This window comes from Nerophis ophidion, linkage group LG13 (assembly GCF_033978795.1).
Source record: "Nerophis ophidion isolate RoL-2023_Sa linkage group LG13, RoL_Noph_v1.0, whole genome shotgun sequence".
NCBI classification, from domain to species: domain Eukaryota; kingdom Metazoa; phylum Chordata; class Actinopteri; order Syngnathiformes; family Syngnathidae; genus Nerophis; species Nerophis ophidion.
Window position 1 is genome coordinate 1,900,586 of NC_084623.1, and position 23,600 is coordinate 1,924,185.

The 23,600-nt window shown below is 46.5% G+C and overlaps 1 protein-coding gene across 2 annotated transcripts in view; it reads right to left on the bottom strand.

The window, feature by feature from the left end:
- plekhm3 (pleckstrin homology domain containing, family M, member 3) overlaps positions 1–23,600 on the bottom strand; it is a 54,553-nt gene that overhangs the window by 14,729 nt on the left and 16,224 nt on the right. The window contains exons 3-5 of one of the 2 annotated variants that reach the window (XM_061918170.1): positions 20,323–21,255; positions 10,027–10,172; positions 9,774–9,967 (exon numbers count right to left, since the gene is read on the bottom strand). In XM_061918170.1, the coding sequence (XP_061774154.1) occupies positions 9,774–9,967; positions 10,027–10,172; positions 20,323–21,255 (1,273 nt within the window). Of the gene's footprint in view, positions 1–9,773; positions 9,968–10,026; positions 10,173–20,322; positions 21,259–23,600 lie in introns of both variants that reach the window. The other variant, XM_061918169.1, reaches the window with a different exon arrangement.

A 23,600-nucleotide genomic window follows, 5' to 3' on the forward strand; every position in this document is an offset into this window, starting at 1 on the left:
AATGTTAGTGAACATCAGTGACATGTGTGACAATGTTAGTGAACATCAGTGACATGTGTGACAATGTTAGTGAACATCAGTGACATGTGTGACAATGTTAGTGAACATCAGTGACATGTGTGACAATGTTAGTGAACATCAGTGACATGTGTGACAATGTTAGTGAACATCAGTGACATGTGTGACAATGTTAGTGAACATCAGTGACATGTGTGACAATGTTAGTGAACATCAGTGACATGTGTGACAATGTTGGTGAACATCAGTGACATGTGTGACAATGTTAGTGAACATCAGTGACATGTGTGACAATGTTAGTGAACATCAGTGACATGTGTGACAATGTTAGTGAACATCAGTGACATGTGTGACAATGTTGGTGAACATCAGTGACATGTGTGACAATGTTAGTGAACATCAGTGACATGTGTGACAATGTTGGTGAACATCAGTGACATGTGTGACAATGTTAGTGAACATCAGTGACATGTGTGACAATGTTAGTGAACATCAGTGACATGTGTGACAATGTTGGTGAACATCAGTGACATGTGTGACAATGTTAGTGAACATCAGTGACATGTGTGACAATGTTGGTGAACATCAGTGACATGTGTGACAATGTTGGTGAACATCAGTGACATGTGTGACAATGTTGGTGAACATCAGTGACATGTGTGACAATGTTGGTGAACATCAGTGACATGTGTGACAATGTTGGTGAACATCAGTGACATGTGTGACAATGTTGGTGAACATCAGTGACATGTGTGACAATGTTAGTGAACATCAGTGACATGTGTGACAATGTTGGTGAACATCAGTGACATGTGTGACAATGTTAGTGAACATCAGTGACATGTGTGACAATGTTAGTGAACATCAGTGACATGTGTGACAATGTTAGTGAACATCAGTGACATGTGTGACAATGTTGGTGAACATCAGTGACATGTGTGACAATGTTAGTGAACATCAGTGACATGTGTGACAATGTTGGTGAACATCAGTGACATGTGTGACAATGTTAGTGAACATCAGTGACATGTGTGACAATGTTGGTGAACATCAGTGACATGTGTGACAATGTTGGTGAACATCAGTGACATGTGTGACAATGTTGGTGAACATCAGTGACATGTGTGACAATGTTGGTGAACATCAGTGACATGTGTGACAATGTTGGTGAACATCAGTGACATGTGTGACAATGTTAGTGAACATCAGTGACATGTGTGACAATGTTAGTGAACATCAGTGACATGTGTGACAATGTTGGTGAACATCAGTGACATGTGTGACAATGTTAGTGAACATCAGTGACATGTGTGACAATGTTAGTGAACATCAGTGACATGTGTGACAATGTTAGTGAACATCAGTGACATGTGTGACAATGTTAGTGAACATCAGTGACATGTGTGACAATGTTGGTGAACATCAGTGACATGTGTGACAATGTTAGTGAACATCAGTGACATGTGTGACAATGTTGGTGAACATCAGTGACATGTGTGACAATGTTAGTGAACATCAGTGACATGTGTGACAATGTTGGTGAACATCAGTGACATGTGTGACAATGTTGGTGAACATCAGTGACATGTGTGACAATGTTGGTGAACATCAGTGACATGTGTGACAATGTTGGTGAACATCAGTGACATGTGTGACAATGTTGGTGAACATCAGTGACATGTGTGACAATGTTGGTGAACATCAGTGACATGTGTGACAATGTTAGTGAACATCAGTGACATGTGTGACAATGTTAGTGAACATCAGTGACATGTGTGACAATGTTAGTGAACATCAGTGACATGTGTGACAATGTTAGTGAACATCAGTGACATGTGTGACAATGTTAGTGAACATCAGTGACATGTGTGACAATGTTAGTGAACATCAGTGACATGTGTGACAATGTTAGTGAACATCAGTGACATGTGTGACAATGTTAGTGAACATCAGTGACATGTGTGACAATGTTAGTGAACATCAGTGACATGTGTGACAATGTTAGTGAACATCAGTGACATGTGTGACAATGTTAGTGAACATCAGTGACATGTGTGACAATGTTAGTGAACATCAGTGACATGTGTGACAATGTTAGTGAACATCAGTGACATGTGTGACAATGTTAGTGAACATCAGTGACATGTGTGACAATGTTAGTGAACATCAGTGACATGTGTGACAATGTTAGTGAACATCAGTGACATGTGTGACAATGTTAGTGAACATCAGTGACATGTGTGACAATGTTAGTGAACATCAGTGGGAAGTTTCAGCAGCTGGAAACTCAATCATGTGTTTGGAAGTCATGGACACCACAGTCTTGTTGGACATCACACAGGCTGGACCTAATGAAGTGGCCTGTGGTCAGACAGGCTGGACCTAATGAAGTGGCCTGTGGTCAGACAGGCAGGACCTAATGATGTGGCCTGTGGTCAGACAGGCTGGACCTAATGATGTGGCCTGTGGTCAGACAGGCTGGACCTAATGAAGTGGCCTGTGGTCAGACAGGCTGGACCTAATGAAGTGGCCTGTGGTCAGACAGGCTGGACCTAATGAAGTGGCCTGTGGTCAGACAGGCTGGACCTAATGAAGTGGCCTGTGGTCAGACAGGCTGGACCTAATGAAGTGGCCTGTGGTCAGACAGGCTGGACCTAATGAAGTGGCCTGTGGTCAGACAGGCTGGACCTAATGAAGTGGCCTGTGGTCAGACAGGCTGGACCTAATGAAGTGGCCTGTGGTCAGACAGGCTGGACCTAATGAAGTGGCCTGTGGTCAGACAGGCTGGACCTAATGAAGTGGCCTGTGGTCAGACAGGCTGGACCTAATGAAGTGGCCTGTGGTCAGACAGGCTGGACCTAATGAAGTGGCCTGTGGTCAGACAGGCTGGACCTAATGAAGTGGCCTGTGGTCAGACAGGCTGGACCTAATGAAGTGGCCTGTGGTCAGACAGGCTGGACCTAATGAAGTGGCCTGTGGTCAGACAGGCTGGACCTAATGAAGTGGCCTGTGGTCAGACAGGCTGGACCTAATGAAGTGGCCTGTGGTCAGACAGGCTGGACCTAATGAAGTGGCCTGTGGTCAGACAGGCTGGACCTAATGAAGTGGCCTGTGGTCAGACAGGCTGGACCTAATGAAGTGGCCTGTGGTCAGACAGGCTGGACCTAATGAAGTGGCCTGTGGTCAGACAGGCTGGACCTAATGACGTGGCCTGTGGTCAGACAGGCTGGACCTAATGAAGTGGCCTGTGGTCAGACAGGCTGGACCTAATGATGTGGCCTGTGGTCAGACAGGCTGGACCTAATGAAGTGGCCTGTGGTCAGACAGGCTGGACCTAATGAAGTGGCCTGTGGTCAGACAGGCTGGACCTAATGATGTGGCCTGTGGTCAGACAGGCTGGACCTAATGAATTGGCCTGTGGTCAGACAGGGTGTACCTAATGAAGTGGCCTGTGTGTGGGTGTCCAGTGGTCAGACAGGGTGTATCTAATGAAGTGGCCTGTGTGTTGGTGTCCAGTGGTCAGACAGGGTGTACATAATGAAGTGGCCTGTGTGTTGGTGTCGAGGGGTCAGACAGGGTGTACCTAATGAAGTGGCCTGTGGTCAGACAGGGTGTACCTAATGAAATGGCCTGTGTGTGGGTGTCCAGTGCTCAGGCAGGGTGTATCTAATGAAGTGGCCTGTGTGTTGGTGTCCAGTGGTCAGACAGGGTGTACATAATGAAGTGGCCTGTGTGTTGGTGTCGAGTGCTCAGACAGGGTGTACCTAATGAAGTGGCCTGTGTGTTGGTGTCGAGGGGTCAGACAGGGTGTACCTAATGAAGTGGCCTGTGGTTTGACAAGGTGTACCCAATGAAGTGGCCCGTGTGTGGGTGTCAAGGGGTCAGACAGGGTGTATCTAATGAAGTGGCCTGTGTGTTGGTGTCCAGTGGTCAAACAGGGTGTACCTAATGAAGTGGCCTGTGGTCAGACAGGGTGTACCTAATGAAGTGGCCTGTGTGTTGGTGTCCAGTGGTCAAACAGGGTGTACCTAATGAAGTGGCCTGTGTGTTGGTGTCCAGTGGTCAGACAGGGTGTACCTAATGAAGTGGTCTGTGGTCAGACAGGGTGTACCTAATGAAGTGGCCTGTGGTCAGACAGGGTGTACATAATGAAGTGGCCTGTGTGTTGGTGTCGAGTGCTCAGACAGGGTGTACCTAATGAAGTGGCCTGTGGTCAGACAGGGTGTACATAATGAAGTGGCCTGTGTGTTGGTGTCGAGTGCTCAGACAGGGTGTACCTAATGAAGTGGCCTGTGGTCAGACAGGGTGTACCTAATGAAGTGGCCTGTGTGTTGGTGTCGAGGGGTCAGACAGGGTGTACCTAATGAAGTGGTCTGTGGTTTGACAAGGTGTACCCAATGAAGTGGCCCGTGTGTGGGTGTCAAGGGGTCAGGCAGGGTGTACCTAATGAAGTGGCCTGTGTGTTGGTGTCGAGTGGTCAGACAGGGTGTACCTAATGAAGTGGCCTGTGTGTTGGTGTCGAGTGGTCAGACAGGGTGTACCTAATGAAGTGGCCTGTGGTTAGACAGGGTGTACCTAATGAAGTGGCCTGTGTGTTGGTGTCGAGTGGTCAGGCAGGGTGTACCTAATGAAGTTGCCTGTGTGTTGGTGTCGAGTGGTCAGACAGGGTGTACCTAATGAAGTGGCCTGTGTGTTGGTGTCGAGTGGTCAGACAGGGTGTACCTATTGAAATGGCCTGTGGTCAGACAGGGTGTACCTAATGAAGTGGCCTGTGTGTTGGTGTCGAGGGGTCAGGCAGGGTGTACCTAATGAAGTGGCCTGTGTGTTGGTGTCGAGTGGTCAGACAGGGTGTACATAATGAAGTGGCCTGTGTGTTGGTGTCCAGTGGTCAGACAGGGTGTATCTAATGAAGTGGCCTGTGTGTTGGTGTCCAGTGGTCAGACAGGGTGTACCTAATGAAGTGGCCCGTGTGTGGGTGTCAAGGGGTCATGTAGGGTGTACCTAATGAAGTGGCCTGTGGTTAGACAGGGTGTACCTAATGAAGTGGCCTGTGTGTTGGTGTCCAGTGGTCAGACAGGGTGTACCTAATGAAGTGGCCTGTGTGTTGGTGTCCAGTGGTCAGACAGGGTGTACCTAATGAAGTGGCCTGTATGTTGGTGTCGAGGGGTCAGACAGGGTGTACCTAATGAAGTGGCCTGTGGTCAGACAGGGTGTACCTAATGAAGTGGCCTGTGTGTTGGTGTCGAGTGGTCAGACAGGGTGTACCTAATGAAGTGGCCTGTGTGTTGGTGTCGAGTGGTCAGACAGGGTGTACCTAATGAAGTGGCCTGTGTGTTGGTGTCGAGTGGTCAGACAGGGTGTACCTAATGAAGTGGCCTGTGTGTTGGTGTCGAGTGGTCAGACAGGGTGTACCTAATGAAGTGGCCTGTGTGTTGGTGTCGAGTGGTCAGACAGGGTGTACCTAATGAAGTGGCCTGTGTGTTGGTGTCGAGTGGTCAGACAGGGTGTACCTAATGAAGTGGCCCGTGTGTGGGTGTCAAGGGGTCAGACAGGGTGTATCTAATGAAGTGGCCTGTGTGTTGGTGTCCAGTGGTCAAACAGGGTGTACCTAATGAAGTGGCCTGTGGTCAGACAGGGTGTACCTAATGAAGTGGCCTGTGTGTTGGTGTCGAGTGGTCAGACAGGGTGTACCTAATGAAGTGGCCTGTGTGTTGGTGTCGAGTGGTCAGACAGGGTGTACCTAATGAAGTGGCCTGTGTGTTGGTGTCGAGTGGTCAGACAGGGTGTACCTAATGAAGTGGTCTGTGTGTTGGTGTCGAGGGGTCAGACAGGGTGTACCTAATGAAGTGGTCTGTGGTCAGACAGGGTGTACCTAATGAAGTGGCCTGTGTGTTGGTGTCGAGGGGTCAGACAGGGTGTACCTAATGAAGTGGCCTGTGGTTAGACAGGGTGCACCTAATGAAGTGGCCTATGTGTTGGTGTCAAGGGGTCAGACAGGGTGTACCTAATGAAGTGGCCTGTGGTCAGGCAGGGTGTACCTAATGAAGTGGCCTGTGTGTTGGTGTCGAGGGGTCAGACAGGGTGTACCTAATGAAGTGGCCTGTGGTCAGACAGGGTCTACCTAACGAAGTGGCCTGTGTGTTGGTGTCGAGGGGTCAGACAGGGTGTACCTAACGAAGTGGCCTGTGTGTTGGTGTCGAGGGGTCAGACAGGGTGTACCTAATGAAGTGGCCTGTGGTCAGACAGGGTGTACCTAATGAAGTGGCCTGTGGTCAGACAGGGTGTACCTAATGAAGTGGCCTGTGTGTTGGTGTCGAGTGGTCAGACAGGGTGTACCTAATGAAGTGGCCTGTGGTCAGACAGGGTGTACCTAATGAAGTGGCATGTGTGTTGGTGTCGAGGGGTCAGACAGGGTGTACCTAATGAAGTGGCCTGTGGTCAGACAGGGTGTACCTAATGAAGTGGCCTGTGTGTTGGTGTCGAGTGGTCAGACAGGGTGTACCTAATGAAGTGGCCTGTGGTCAGACAGGGTTAATCTAATGAAGTGGCCTGTGTGTTGGTGTCGAGTGGTCAGACAGGGTGTACCTAATGAAGTGGCCTGTGTGTTGGTGTCAAGGGGTCAGACAGGGTGTACCTAATGAAGTGGCCCGTGTGTGGGTGTCAAGGGGTCAGACAGGGTGTACCTAATGAAGTGGCCTATGTGTTGGTGTCGAGTGGTCAGGCAGGGTGTACCTAATGAAGTGGCCTATGTGTTGGTGTCAAGGGGTCAGGCAGGGTGTACCTAATGAAGTGGCCTATGTGTTGGTGTCGAGGGGTCAGACAGGGTGTACCTAATGAAGTGGCCTGTGGTCAGACAGGGTGTACCTAACGAAGTGGCCTGTGGTCAGACAGGTGTACCTAACGAAGTGGCCTGTGTGTTGGTGTCGAGGGGTCAGACAGGGTGTACCTAATGAAGTGGCCTGTGGTCAGACAGGGTGTACCTAACGAAGTGGCCTGTGTGTTGGTGTCGAGGGGTCAGACAGGGTGTACCTAATGAAGTGGCCTGTGGTCAGACAGGGTGTACCTAACGAAGTGGCCTGTGTGTTGGTGTCGAGGGGTCAGACAGGGTGTACCTAATGAAGTGGCCTGTGGTCAGACAGGTGTACCTAACGAAGTGGCCTGTGTGTTGGTGTCGAGGGGTCAGACAGGGTGTACCTAATGAAGTGGCCTGTGGTCAGACAGGGTGTACCTAACGAAGTGGCCTGTGTGTTGGTGTCGAGGGGTCAGACAGGGTGTACCTAACGAAGTGGCCTGTGTGTTGGTGTCGAGGGGTCAGACAGGGTGTACCTAATGAAGTGGCCTGTGGTCAGACAGGGTGTACCTAATGAAGTGGCCTGTGTGTTGGTGTCGAGTGGTCAGACAGGGTGTACCTAATGAAGTGGCCTGTGGTCAGACAGGGTGTACCTAATGAAGTGGCATGTGTGTTGGTGTCGAGGGGTCAGACAGGGTGTACCTAATGAAGTGGCCTGTGGTCAGACAGGGTGTACCTAATGAAGTGGCCTGTGTGTTGGTGTCGAGTGGTCAGACAGGGTGTACCTAATGAAGTGGCCTGTGGTCAGACAGGGTTAATCTAATGAAGTGGCCTGTGTGTTGGTGTCGAGTGGTCAGACAGGGTGTACCTAATGAAGTGGCCCGTGTGTGGGTGTCAAGGGGTCAGACAGGGTGTACCTAATGAAGTGGCCTATGTGTTGGTGTCGAGTGGTCAGGCAGGGTGTACCTAATGAAGTGGCCTATGTGTTGGTGTCCAGTGGTCAGACAGGGTGTACCTAATGAAGTGGCCCGTGTGTGGGTGTCAAGGGGTCAGACAGGGTGTACCTAATGAAGTGGCCTATGTGTTGGTGTCAAGGGGTCAGGCAGGGTGTACCTAATGAAGTGGCCTATGTGTTGGTGTCGAGGGGTCAGACAGGGTGTACCTAATGAAGTGGCATGTGTGTTGGTGTCGAGGGGTCAGACAGGGTGTACCTAATGAAGTGGCCTGTGGTCAGACAGGGTGTACCTAATGAAGTGGCCTGTGTGTTGGTGTCGAGTGGTCAGACAGGGTGTACCTAATGAAGTGGCCTGTGGTCAGACAGGGTTAATCTAATGAAGTGGCCTGTGTGTTGGTGTCGAGTGGTCAGACAGGGTGTACATAATGAAGTGGCCTGTGTGTTGGTGTCGAGTGGTCAGACAGGGTTAATCTAATGAAGTGGCCTGTGTGTTGGTGTCGAGTGGTCAGACAGGGTGTACCTAATGAAGTGGCCCGTGTGTGGGTGTCAAGGGGTCAGGCAGGGTGTACCTAATGAAGTGGCCTATGTGTTGGTGTCGAGGGGTCAGACAGGGTGTACCTAATGAAGTGGCCTGTGTGTTGGTGTCGAGTGGTCAGACAGGGTGTACCTAATGAAGAGGCCCGTGGTCAGACAGGGTGTACCTAATGAAGTGGCCTGTATGTTGGTGTCGAGAAGTCAGACAGGGTGTACCTAATGAAGTGGCCTGTATGTTGGTGTCGAGGGGTCAGACAGGGTGTACCTAATGAAGTGGCCTGTGGTCAGACAGGTGTACCTAATGAAGTGGCCTGTGTGTTGGTGTCGAGTGGTCAGACAGGGTGTACCTAATGAAGTGGCCTGTGTGTTGGTGTCGAGTGGTCAGACAGGGTGTACCTAATGAAGTGGCCCGTGTGTGGGTGTCAAGGGGTCAGACAGGGTGTACCTAATGAAGTGGCCTGTGTGTTGGTGTCGAGGGGTCAGACAGGGTGTACCTAATGAAGTGGCCTGTGTGTTGGTGTCGAGGGGTCAGACAGGGTGTACCTAATGAAGTGGCCAGTGGTCAGACAGGGTGTACCTAATGAAGTGGTCTGTGTGTTGGTGTCGAGGGGTCAGACAGGGTGTACCTAATGAAGTGGTCTGTGGTCAGACAGGGTGTACCTAATGAAGTGGCCTGTGTGTTGGTGTCGAGGGGTCAGACAGGGTGTACCTAATGAAGTGGCCTGTGGTCAGACAGGGTGTACCTAATGAAGTGGCCTGTGTGTTGGTGTCGAGGGGTCAGACAGGGTGTACCTAATGAAGTGGCCTGTGGTCAGACAGGGTGTACCTAATGAAGTGGCCTGTAGGTTGGTGTCGAGGGGGTCAGACAGGGTGTACCTAATGAAGTGGCCTGTATGTTGGTGTCGAGGGGTCAGACAGGGTGTACCTAATGAAGTGGCCTGTGTGTTGGTGTCGAGGGGGTCAGACAGGGTGTACCTAATGAAGTGGCCTGTGGTCAGACAGGGTGTACCTAATGAAGTGGCCTGTGTGTTGGTGTCGAGGGGTCAGACAGGGTGTACCTAATGAAGTGGCCTGTGGTCAGACAGGGTGTACCTAATGAAGTGGCCTGTAGGTTGGTGTCGAGGGGGTCAGACAGGGTGTACCTAATGAAGTGGCCTGTAGGTTGGTGTCGAGGGGGTCAGACAGGGTGTACCTAATGAAGTGGCCTGTATGTTGGTGTCGAGGGGTCAGACAGGGTGTACCTAATGAAGTGGCCTGTGTGTTGGTGTCGAGGGGGTCAGACAGGGTGTACCTAATGAAGTGGCCTGTGGTCAGACAGGGTCTCCACTTCAGTCATCATTTTTGCGCTACAGAAAGTTCTGGATGACTTCTTGTGTTTGAGATTGTCATTACTGCCCCAAGTGGTGGAAAAGTGTACTAGAGCTGAGAAACACATGGGCCCGGCCCTATGGTTAAGAGCCAAGTTGACAAAGGTACCTGCGTCGTAGGTCCTCTGCGACGGCGGCGCGGCAGCTGAACAGGTACGCTCGCAGCGATTGGAGGCGCTGGCGAAGGCGTAGCACCACGCGGAGCGGCTCGCAGTGCTCGTACAGAGCGGGGTTGAGCTGCTGGATGTCCAGCAGCGGCTCCTCGTAGACAAACTCCAGGAACTCCTTGGCCTGCTTGGACACCTGCAGGGCCAAGGTGTGTCATCAAGGCTGGCGGCGTGGCGTGTGGTCAGGTGACGCACCTTATGCTTGCGGGTGTCCCAGTTGTGCAGCAGGCGGGCGGGGATGAGGAAGGTGTGGTCCCGGTGGCAGCTCTGGCAGTAATACCAGCCACTGTAGTGGCACACCTTGGCCTTGCCTCTGGACACACCCACTGGGCGCTGGCAGCCTGATGATGTCATCACAGGAACCATGGTTATGTCGGCCAGGAGCCATCACACTGCTAACTTCAGTCCTTCTTCTGGCCCCTCTTGGACATTTGCTTTAAAGGGGAACTGCACTTGTTACCTGTTGTCTGTCATTCACAGTCCTTACGTAGGACAACACATTTATTATTATTATTATTATGCATTCTAACTAGTAAAATACAGCAAGTAAGAGGTGGCTAACAATGCAGATAGATGATGAGAGTCATAAAGTCTGTCCCAAAATACGCCATTTACATGTCATGACTTGAATATTAGTCATATTGTTATTATCAGTGCTAACACAGAGGAACTACTTTTAGAGAGCTAACTAGCTTATGCTGCTGTATTGACATATTGAGCTGCTGCATGGCCTCTGAGTTAGTGAGAGTTAATTCTGGATGTCTCTCACCTGGATAGTAAAAGGTTGTGGACATAAACCCACAGGTTGGTCAACTTTGACATCCAACTTAGATCCGCAGATGGCCAGAATGATACGAAAACACCCACTTTTTATACCATGAGGATGATGCTGAATTGTTGATGTCAAGGGAATATATATACACATCCCATCAGTCTTCATCCCAGTGAGAGCAGACATTGTACAGTAAGTGGTTGCTTTGTTATATTTGTATATTTTGTGTAGCACTTAGCAATACTGCTATGCTACATGGTGCTTAGTGTTTGACTAAAGCTGCATCTGTTTAGCTTCTAAAATGTGTAGATCATCCTCCTTATATTCAGGCTCAAAAATAGAGGTTTCTGAATCATCATTGTCCCAAAGTAGTCTTTTTTGTCTCTCATCAAGTCTGCCATGATTAGTTGTCTTGTTGTTGTTGAAGGGAAAGTGAGCATTGTGATGAGTATGTGACATTAATATTTAACATGATCAAAATATGTAAATATGACATGTTATTATGAATGTTACTAGATACTACATCTATACTTACAGAGTGTATATACAAACTTAATGGAGGTGTTTGGATGTTTTTACAGCACTTTATATATAATAATAATAATAATAATGGATTAGATTTATATCGCGCTTTTCTATTGTTAGATACTCAAAACGCTCACAGAGAGAAGTTGGAAGCCATCATTCATTCACACCTGGTGGTGGTAAGCTACATTTGTAGCCACAACTGCCCTGGGGGAAGCGTGGCTGCCAGTTTGCACCTACGGCCCCTCCGACCACCACCAATCATTCATTCATCATTCATTCACCAGTGTGAGCGGCACCGGGGCCAAAGGGTGAAGTGTCCTGCCCAAGGACACAACGGCAGCCACTTGGATGTCAATAGGTGGGAAGCGAACCTGCAACCCTCAGGTTTCTGGCACGGCCGCTCTACCCACTACGCCATGCCTCATTACCTCCATTTTGCTTGTGTTTGATTACGATTTATTTAGAATGCATTAAAACAAAACGTGTCTTAAATAAGAATTGTGAATGACGGACAGATTGCAGAAAAGTGCAGTTTCTCTTTGAAAGGCAGCATTTTGTTCAAATATTCTACTGTCTGTGAAGGTGTCCTGACTGGTGACGGTATGAAAAGGCACAAAAAAAAGAGCTGTGTGTGTGTGTGTGTGTGTGTGTGTGTGTGTGTGTGTGTGTGGTGTGTGTGTGTGTGTCACCTTAAACGTTTAAAACACGTTTACGAGTGGAAGAAGAAGTCAAAGGTTTCTGAGCCCTTGCAAGGCAGGTGGGTGGGGCTTGGCAGTTCTTTAACGAGATAACCTGCCGTTAAAAAGGTGTGACTTTATGGTCCTGCAATAAAGCATTTCCAAATCTAGTCAATCATAAAGATACTAGAGAAGAAGTCAAGATCTGGGCGAGAAATGTCTGCATGACACAAGGCATGCAAGTCTCTCCAGCAGTAGTCACAACACACTTGAGGAACTACTGACTCCTTCCTTCCTGAACACACACACACACACACACACACACACACACACACACACACACACACACACACACACACACACACACACACACACACACACACACACACACACACACACACACACACACACGCGCCTTATCAAGCCCAACATCTCCAACAGGAGGAGCCTTTTTAAGCCAAGATTGTAATCAAAGAAAACATCTTGGAAGAAGTAGAAGAAGAACAAGAAGTAGTAGAAGAAGAAGAAGAAGAAGAAAGGAAGTGTGTGAAGACCAGCACACTTCAAACTCAGGAGAAGGAAGTCATCTGATAGTCTTTCTAGAGCAGTGGTTCTCAACCTTTTTTCAGTGATGTACCCCCTGTCAACATGTTTTTTCAGTGATGTACCCCCTGTCAACATGTTTTTTCAGTGATGTAACCCCTGTCAACATGTTTTTTCAGTGATGTACCCCCTGTCAACATGTTTTTTCAGTGATGTACCCCCTGTCAACATGTTTTTTCAGTGATGTACCCCCTGTCAACATGTTTTTTCAGTGATGTACCCCCTGTCAACATGTTCTTTCAGTGATGTAACCCCTGTCAACATGTTTTTTCAGTGATGTACCCCCTGTCAACATGTTTTTTCAGTGATGTACCCCCTGTCAACATGTTTTTTCAGTGATGTACCCCCTGTCAACATGTTTTTTCAGTGATGTACCCCCTGTCAACATGTTCTTTCAGTGATGTACCCCCTGTCAACATGTTTTTTCAGTGATGTACCCCCTGTCAACATGTTTTTTCAGTGATGTACCCCCTGTCAACATGTTTTTTCAGTGATGTACCCCCTGTCAACATGTTTTTTCAGTGATGTACCCCCTGTCAACATGTTCTTTCAGTGATGTAACCCCTGTCAACATGTTTTTTCAGTGATGTACCCCCTGTCAACATGTTTTTTCAGTGATGTACCCCCTGTCAACATGTTTTTTCAGTGATGTACCCCCTGTCAACATGTTTTTTCAGTGATGTACCCCCTGTCAACATGTTTTTTCAGTGATGTACCCCCTGTCAACATGTTCTTTCAGTGATGTAACCCCTGTCAACATGTTTTTTCAGTGATGTACCCCCTGTCAACATGTTTTTTCAGTGATGTACCCCCTGTCAACATGTTTTTTCAGTGATGTACCCCCTGTCAACATGTTTTTTCAGTGATGTACCCCCTGTCAACATGTTTTTACTTCAAGTACCCCCTGTCAACATGTTTTATCAGTGATGTACCCCCTGTCAACATGTTTTTTCAGTGATGTACCCCCTGTCAAGATGTTTTTTCAGTGATGTACCCCCTGTCAACATGTTTTTTCAGTGATGTACCCCCTGTCAACATGTTCTTTCAGTGATGTAACCCCTGTCAACATGTTTTTTCAGTGATGTACCCCCTGTCAACATGTTTTTTCAGTGATGTACCCCCTGTCAACATGTTTTTACTTCAAGTACCCCCTGTCAACATGTTTTTTCAGTGATGTACCCCCTGTCAACATGTTTTTTCAGTGATGTACCCCCTGTCAACATGTTTTTACTTCAAGTACCCCCTGTCAACATGTTTTTTCAGTGATGTACCCCCTGTCAACATGTTTTTTCAGTGATGTACCCCCTGTCAACATGTTTTTACTTCAAGTACCCCCTGTCAACATGTTTTTTCAGTGATGTAACCCCTGTCAACATGTTTTTTCAGTGATGTACCCCCTGTCAACATGTTTTTTCAGTGATGTACCCCCTGTCAACATGTTTTTTCAGTGATGTACCCCCTGTCAACATGTTTTTTCAGTGATGTACCCCGTCAACATGTTTTTTCAGTGATGTACCCCCTGTCAACATGTTTTTTCAGTGATGTACCCCCTGTCAACATGTTTTTTCAGTGATGTACCCCCTGTCAACATGTTTTTTCAGTGATGTACCCCCTGTCAACATGTTTTTTCAGTGATGTACCCCCTGTCAACATGTTTTTTCAGTGATGTACCCCCTGTCAACATGTTTTTTCAGTGATGTACCCCCTGTCAACATGTTTTTTCAGTGATGTACCCCCTGTCAACATGTTTTTTCAGTGATGTACCCCCTGTCAACATGTTTTTTCAGTGATGTACCCCCTGTCAACATGTTTTTTCAGTGATGTACCCCCTGTCAACATGTTTTTACTTCAAGTACACCCTGTCAACATGTTTTTTCAGTGATGTACCCCCTGTCAACATGTTTTTTCAGTGATGTACCCCCTGTCAACATGTTTTTTCAGTGATGTACCCCCTGTCAACATGTTTTTTCAGTGATGTACCCCCTGTCAACATGTTTTTCCTTCAAGTACCCCCTGTCAACATGTTTTTTCAGTGATGTAACCCCTGTCAACATGTTTTTTCAGTGATGTACCCCCTGTCAACATGTTTTTTCAGTGATGTACCCCCTGTCAACATGTTTTTTCAGTGATGTACCCCCTGTCAACATGTTTTTTCAGTGATGTACCCCCTGTCAACATGTTTTTTCAGTGATGTACCCCCTGTCAACATGTTTTTTCAGTGATGTACCCCCTGTCAACATGTTTTTTCAGTGATGTACCCCCTGTCAACATGTTTTTTCAGTGATGTACCCCCTGTCAACATGTTTTTCCTTCAAGTACCCCCTGTCAACATGTTTTTTCAGTGATGTAACCCCTGTCAACATGTTTTTTTCAGTGATGTACCCCCTGTCAACATGTTTTTTCAGTGATGTACCCCCTGTCAACATGTTTTTTCAGTGATGTACCCCCTGTCAACATGTTTTTTCAGTGATGTACCCCCTGTCAACATGTTTTTTCAGTGATGTACCCCCTGTCAACATGTTTTTTCAGTGATGTAACCCCTGTCAACATGTTTTTTTAGTGATGTACCCCCTGTCAACATGTTTTTTCAGTGATGTACCCCCTGTCAACATGTTTTTTCAGTGATGTACCCCCTGTCAACATGTTTTTACTTCAAGTACACCCTGTCAACATGTTTTTTCAGTGATGTACCCCCTGTCAACATGTTTTTTCAGTGATGTACCCCCTGTCAACATGTTTTTTCAGTGATGTACCCCCTGTCAACATGTTTTTTCAGTGATGTACCCCCTGTCAACATGTTTTTTCAGTGATGTACCCCCTGTCAACATGTTTTTACTTCAAGTACACCCTGTCAACATGTTTTTTCAGTGATGTACCCCCTGTCAACATGTTTTTTCAGTGATGTACCCCCTGTCAACATGTTTTTTCAGTGATGTACCCCCTGTCAACATGTTTTTTCAGTGATGTACCCCCTGTCAACATGTTTTTCCTTCAAGTACCCCCTGTCAACATGTTTTTTCAGTGATGTAACCCCTGTCAACATGTTTTTTCAGTGATGTACCCCCTGTCAACATGTTTTTTCAGTGATGTACCCCCTGTCAACATGTTTTTTCAGTGATGTACCCCCTGTCAACATGTTTTTTCAGTGATGTACCCCCTGTCAACATGTTTTTTCAGTGATGTACCCCCTGTCAACATGTTTTTTCAGTGATGTAACCCCTGTCAACATGTTTTTTTAGTGATGTACCCCCTGTCAACATGTTTTTTCAGTGATGTACCCCCTGTCAACATGTTTTTTCAGTGATGTACCCCCTGTCAACATGTTTTTACTTCAAGTACACCCTGTCAACATGTTTTTTCAGTGATGTACCCCCTGTCAACATGTTTTTTCAGTGATGTACCCCCTGTCAACATGTTTTTTCAGTGATGTACCCCCTGTCAACATGTTTTTTCAGTGATGTACCCCCTGTCAACATGTTTTTACTTCAAGTACCCCCTGTCAACATGTTTTTTCAGTGATGTAACCCCTGTCAACATGTTTTTTCAGTGATGTACCCCGTCAACATGTTTTTTCAGTGATGTACCCCCTGTCAACATGTTTTTTCAGTGATGTACCCCCTGTCAACATGTTTTTTCAGTGATGTACCCCCTGTCAACATGTTTTTTCAGTGATGTACCCCCTGTCAACATGTTTTTTCAGTGATGTACCCCCTGTCAACATGTTTTTTCAGTGATGTACCCCCTGTCAACATGTTTTTTCAGTGATGTACCCCCTGTCAACATGTTTTTCCTTCAAGTACCCCCTAATCACAGCAGAGCATTTTTGGTTGTAAAAAAGAGATAAAGAAGTCAAATACAGCACTATGTCATCACTTTCTAATTTATCAAACTGTATAAGAGTGCAAAATATTGCTCATTTGTAGTGGTCTTTCTTCAACTATTTGGAAAAAAAAGATATAAAAATAAGTAAAAAGTTGTTGAACAATAAACAAGTGATTGAATGCTAAATGCAGATTTCTCCAGATAGAAGTAATCATCAACTTTGGGGATTGTAATAGAGATCCATCTGGATTCATCAACTTACTTCTAAACATTTCTTCACAAAAAATAGAAATCTTATTTATGGAACATGTCCACAAAAATCTAGCTGTCAACACTGAATGTTGTATTTCTTTTCACACTTTATGAACTTATATTCATATTTTCTTGAAGTATTATTCAATAAATATATTTGTAAAGGATTTTTGAATTGTTGCTATTTTTAGAATATTTAAAAAAAAAAATCTCAGGTACCCCTTGGCATACCTTCAAGTACCCCCATTTGAGAACCACTGTTCCAGAGCCTCCTAAGACCTGAGAAAATACAACACTTGTATTTTCTAAAGATGGGGAGAAGAATGACATCATGTGACAAGCCCCGCCCCCATGTCACTCTAAATGGGTTGCAAATGACGTCACCTCATTTTTCTTCGAGGCAGCTTAATTGACATGATGGTCAAGCAGCTTGATTGACATGAATCACCTGATCATTGACATGATAGATGACTTGAGTCACATGACAATTAACATGATAATTGACTTGAGTCACATGACAATTAACATGATAACTGACTTGAGTCACATGACAATTAACATGATAATTGACTTGAGGCACATGATAATTAACATGATAATTGACTTGAGGCACATGACAATTAACATGATAATTGACTTGAGTCACATGATAATTAACATGATAATTGACTTGAGTTACATGATAATTAACATGATAATTGACTTGAGTCACATAATTAACATGATAATTGACTTGAGTCACATGATAATTAACATGATAGTTGACTAGTTACATGACAACATGACAATTGACATGAGTCACATAATTAACATGATAATTGACTTGAGTCACATGATCAACATGATGATTGACTTGAGTCACATGATTAACATGATAATTGACTTGAGTCACATGATTAACATGATAATTGACCTGAGTCACATGATGATTAACATGATAATTGACTTGAGTCACATGATAATTAACATGATAACTGACTTGAGTCACATGACAATTAACATGATAATTGACTTGAGTCACATGATAATTAACATGATAATTGATTTGAGTCACATGACAATTAACATGATAATTGACTTGAGTCACATGACAATCAACATGATAATTGACTTGAGTCACATAATTAACATGATAATTGACTTGAGTCACATGATAATTAACATAATAATTGACTTGAAGCACATAATTAACATGATAATTGACTTGAGTCACATGATAATTAACATGATAATTGACTTGAGTCACATGACAATTAACATGATAATTGACTTGAGTCACATGATAATTTACATGATAATTGACTTGAGTCACATGACAATTAACATGATAATTGACTTGAGTCACATGACAATTAACATGATAACTGACTTGAGTCACATGATAAACATGATAATTGACTTGAGTCACATGACAATTAACATGATAATTGACTTGAGTCACATAATTAACATGATGACTGACTTGAGGCACATGACAATTAACATGTTAATTGACTTGAGTCACATGATAATTAACATGATCATTGACTTGAGTCACATAATTAACATGATAACTGACTTGAGTCACATGATAATTAACATGATAATTGACTTGAGTCACATGATAATTAACATGATAATCGACTAGTTACATGACAATTAACATGACAATTGACATGAGTCACATAATTAACATGATAGTTGACTAGTTACATGACAATTAACATGACAATTGACATGAGTCACATAATTAACATGATAATTGACTTGAGTCACATGATCAACATGATAATTGACTTGAGTCACATGATTAACATGATAATTGACTTGAGTCACATGATTAACATGATAATTGACCTGAGTCACATGATGATTAACATGATAATTGATTTGAGTCACATGATAATTAACATAATGGCCTTGAGTCACATGATTAACATGATAATTGACTTGAGTCAAATGATTAACATGATAATTGACTTGAGTCACATGATTAACATGATAATTGACTTGAGTCACATGATTAACATGATAATTGACCTGAGTCACATGATGATTAACATGATAATTGATTTGAGTCCCATGATAATTAACATAATGGCCTTGAGTTACATGATTAACATGATAATTGACCTGAGTCACATGATAATCAATCCAATCGTTCCATTTTCTACTGCTTGTCCCTTTTGGGGTCGTGGGGGGTGCTGCAGCTTATCTCTGCTACAATCGGGTGGAAGGCGGTGTACACCCTGGACAAGTCACAACCTCATCACAGGACCAACACGGATAGACAACAGTCACACACTAGGGACCATTTAGTGTTGCCAATCAACCTATCCCCAATTAACAGGATGACTGACTTGAGTCACATGATAAATGACATATTTGACCTGAGTCACATGATAATTAACATGATAATCTCATCTTCTAGCAGTAACATCTCCATTTTTGTGGAGAGTATACATCATGAGAAATATGTTCATGATAAATATAACTCATCTTCTAGCAGTAACATCTCCCTGTTTGTGGAGAATATACATCATGAGAAATATGTTCATGATAAATATAACTCATCATTTGGTGGTAACATCTCCATGTTTGTGGAGAGTATACATCATGAGAAACATGTACATGATAAATATAACTCATCATTTGGTGGTAACATCTCCATGTTTGTGGAGAGTATACATCATGAGAAACATGTTCATGATAAATATAACTCATCTTCTAGCAGTAACATCTCCCTATTTGTGGAGAGTATACATCATGAGAAACATGTTCATGATAAATATAACTCATCTTCTAGCAGTAACATCTCCCTATTTGTGGAGAGTATACATCATGAGAAATATGTTCATGATAAATATAACTCTCTCATCTTTTATTGGAACATCTCCCTGTTTGTGGAGAGCATACATCATGTGAATCATGTTCATGATAAATATAACTCTCTCATCTTTTATTGGAACATCTCCCTGTTTGTGGAGAGCATACATCATGTGAATCATGTTCATGATAAATATAACTCTCTCATCTTTTATTGGAACATCTCCCTATTTGTGGAGAGTATACATCATGTGAATCATGTTCATGATAAATATAACTCTCTCATCTTTTATTGGAACATCTCCCTGTTTGTGGAGAGTACACATCATGAGAATCATGTTCATGATAAATATAAATCATCTTCTAGCAGTAACATCTCCCTGTTTGTGGAGAGTACACATCATGAGAATCATGTTCATGATAAATATAACTCTCATCTTCTATTGGAACCAGGGGAAGCTAAATGGCAATTCAAACGCAGCTCAAAAGGTCCACGCCCATTGTATCTCCGCTCTGTGGAGTGGGGGGTGGGTGGGGGGGGGGTCTTCACTTTGACCTGAGCAGGGTGAGTGTGTGATGGGGGGGGGGGGGGGGGGGTCAGCAGGCTTTCATCTGCAGCACACCTCTGAGTGTGTGTGTGTGTGTGTGTGCGTCGCTTTGATGTGCTTTCTTTCACTCTGACAAAACACTCCAACCCGCACTACTGTGTGTGTGTGTGTGTGTGTGTGTGTGTGTGTGTGTGTGTGTGTGTGGTGGATGAAGAGGCGTGCCAACCCAAAGTTCTATTCTGAAGGTGCCAGGGTCACCAAACCTGATGATGAGAGTGTGTCTCCTCAATGAAAACATCAATTCCCAGGTGTAATTAGCAGAGTACGTTCTGATGTTAACGAGGTGTCTGTGTGATGAGTTGAAAGGAAGAGAGTGAAAAAGAGCAGCAAACATGAAAGAAGTTGGTAAAGTGGGCGGAGCTATGAAGATGACGGAGGAGCACTGTCAGGATGTTGTAGATTGTGAAGGTGTCACGTGACTCACCTGCACACCTGAAGCTCTGCGCCGTCAGTCCTTTCTCCAGGGTGACACAGGTGAGAAGACTGAGGAAGCTGGTGGTGACTGACTGGCGTTTGGCTCTTTGGGCGTCTCTGTGCCTCCTCTCTCGGGACCTCAGCAGCGCCCCCTGCAGGGCCGGCGCTGCGCCCACTTCCTCCTGCGCCGCCACCACCTCCCTCAGGACCTCGGTCCACTCCTGAGCCGCGAGGGCGGTGTCCGCTCGGAGCGGCAGCGTGTGGTCGGAGAAGGCGGCCTGGAAGCGGTCGGCATGATGTGGGTGGGGCTGCACGCCCAGGCAGGATGTCAGCGGGTACTGGCAGACAGGATGCGACACGGACCCGCGGCCCTCGGTGGAGAAGGCCTGCAAGGTGGTTGTGGTCAGGACAAAGGTGAAGGTCCTCCAGTTGTTCTGGTCCAGCAGCTGGTGCAGCAGTCCTGCTTTAAGGACGTCCTGGCGCCGCTGGTTGAACAGCGCCAGCGTGGTCGGTCTGCTCGGCTGTCGGGGCGACGCTCCGGCCGAGGCGTCGCTGTCCCCGTCGGACCTTGACGGCGAAGAGGGCGACACGCGGTTCTCCTGCCTGACCGCCTGCACCTTGTCCCACATGAGCCGCCTCCACTCCGTGGCCTCCCACTGGCTGCCCGCCCTCAGCTGCACCCGCGTGCTGTTGAAGAACACGGCCTGCAGCGTTCGCGGGTCGGCAGGCAGACCCGCCTGGCCGCACGGCGCCGGCGACACCACGCTGTGGCAGTGCGACAGCGAGTAGGCGTTGCCCAGCTGGCGGTTGGCGCTGCTGTCCAGCGTGTAGAGGCGGAGCTCGCAGGGCGTCAGCTCCACGTGACGGGAGCTCCAACGTCCTCGCTGGCCTTCACGATGCTCCATCTCAGCCTGCTTGACCACGAGGCTGCTGCCCTTGTCTCCTGCTGCACAACACACAGATACTTCACTATCGGCACGTGACCCACTATCGGCACGTGACCCGCTACGTCACATGACCCACTACGTCACATGACCCGCTACGTCACATGACCCACTACGTCACATGACCCACTACGTCACATGACCCACTACCGCACGTGACCCACTATCGGCACGTGACCCGCTACGTCACATGACCCGCTACGTCACATGACCCGCTACGTCACATGACCCGCTACGTCACATGACCCGCTACGTCACATGACCCGCTACGTCACATGACCCGCTACGTCACATGACCCGCTACGTCACATGACCCGCTACCGCACATGACCCGCTACGTCACATGACCCGCTACGTCACATGACCCGCTACGTCACATGACCCGCTACGTCACATGACCCGCTACGTCACATGACCCGCTACGTCACATGACCCGCTACGTCACATGACCCGCTACGTCACATGACCCACTACCGCACATGACCCGCTACGTCACATGACCCACTACCGCACATGACCCGCTACGTCACATGACCCGCTACGTCACATGACCCGCTACGTCACATGACCCGCTACGTCACATGACCCGCTACGTCACATGACCCACTACCGCACATGACCCGCTACGTCACATGACCCGCTACCGCACATGACCCGCTACCGCACATGACCCGCTACGTCACATGACCCGCTACGTCACATGACCCACTACCGCACATGACCCGCTACGTCACATGACCCGCTACGTCACATGACCCGCTACGTCACATGACCCGCTACGTCACATGACCCACTACGTCACATGACCCGCTACGTCACATGACCCGCTACGTCACATGACCCACTACCGCACATGACCCACTACGTCACATGACCCGCTACGTCACATGACCCGCTACCGCACATGACCCGCTACGTCACATGACCCGCTACGTCACATGACCCACTACCGCACATGACCCGCTACGTCACATGACCCGCTACGTCACATGACCCGCTACGTCACATGACCCGCTACGTCACATGACCCACTACCGCACATGACCCACTACGTCACATGACCCACTACGTCACATGACCCACTACGTCACATGACCCACTACATCACATGACCCACTACGTCACATGACCCACTACATCACATGACCCACTACGTCACATGACCCGCTACGTCACATGACCCACTACATCACATGACCCACTACGTCACATGACCCACTATGTCACATGACCCACTACGGCATTGTCTTGCTGAAATAAGCAGGGGCGTCCATGAAAAAGACGGCGCTTAGATCAATCAATCAATCAATGGAAGCATATGTTGTTCCAAAACCTGTATGTACCTTTCAGCATTAACACACATGTGTAAGTTACCCATGCCTTGGGCACTAATACACCCCCATACCATCACACATGTGTAAATTACCCATGTCTTGTTCACTAATACACCCCCATACCATCACACATGTGTAAGTTACCCATGCCTTGGGCACTAATACACCCCCATACCATCACACATGTGTAAGTTACCCATGCCTTGGGCACTAATGCACCCCCATACCATCACACATGTGTAAGTTACCCATGTCTTGGTCACTAATACACCCCCATACCATCACACATGTGTAAGTTACCCATGCCTTGGGCCCTAATGCACCCCCATACCATCACACATGTGTAAGTTACCCATGCCTTGGGCACTAATACACCCCCATACCATCACACATGTGTAAGTTACCCATGCCTTGGCCACTAATACACCCCCATACCATCACACATGTGTAAGTTACCCATGCCTTGTTCACTAATACACCCCCATACCATCACACATGTGTAAGTTACCCATGTCTTGTTCACTAATACACCCCCATACCATCACACATGTGTAAGTTACCCATGCCTTGGGCACTAATACACCCCCATACCATCACACATGTGTAAGTTACCCATGCCTTGGGCACTAATACACCCCCATACCATCACACATGTGTAAGTTACCCATGTCTTGTTCACTAATACACCCCCATACCATCACACATGTGTAAGTTAGTCATGTCTTGTTCACTAATACACCCCCATACCATCACACATGTGTAAGTTAGTCATGTCTTGTTCACTAATACACCCCCATACCATCACACATGTGTAAGTTACCCATGCCTTGGGCACTAATGCACCCCCATACCATCACACATGTGTAAGTTACCCATGTCTTGGGCACTAATACACCCCCATACCATCACACATGTGTAAGTTACCCATGCCTTGGGCCCTAATGCACCCCCATACCATCACACATGTGTAAGTTACCCATGCCTTGGGCACTAATACACCCCCATACCAT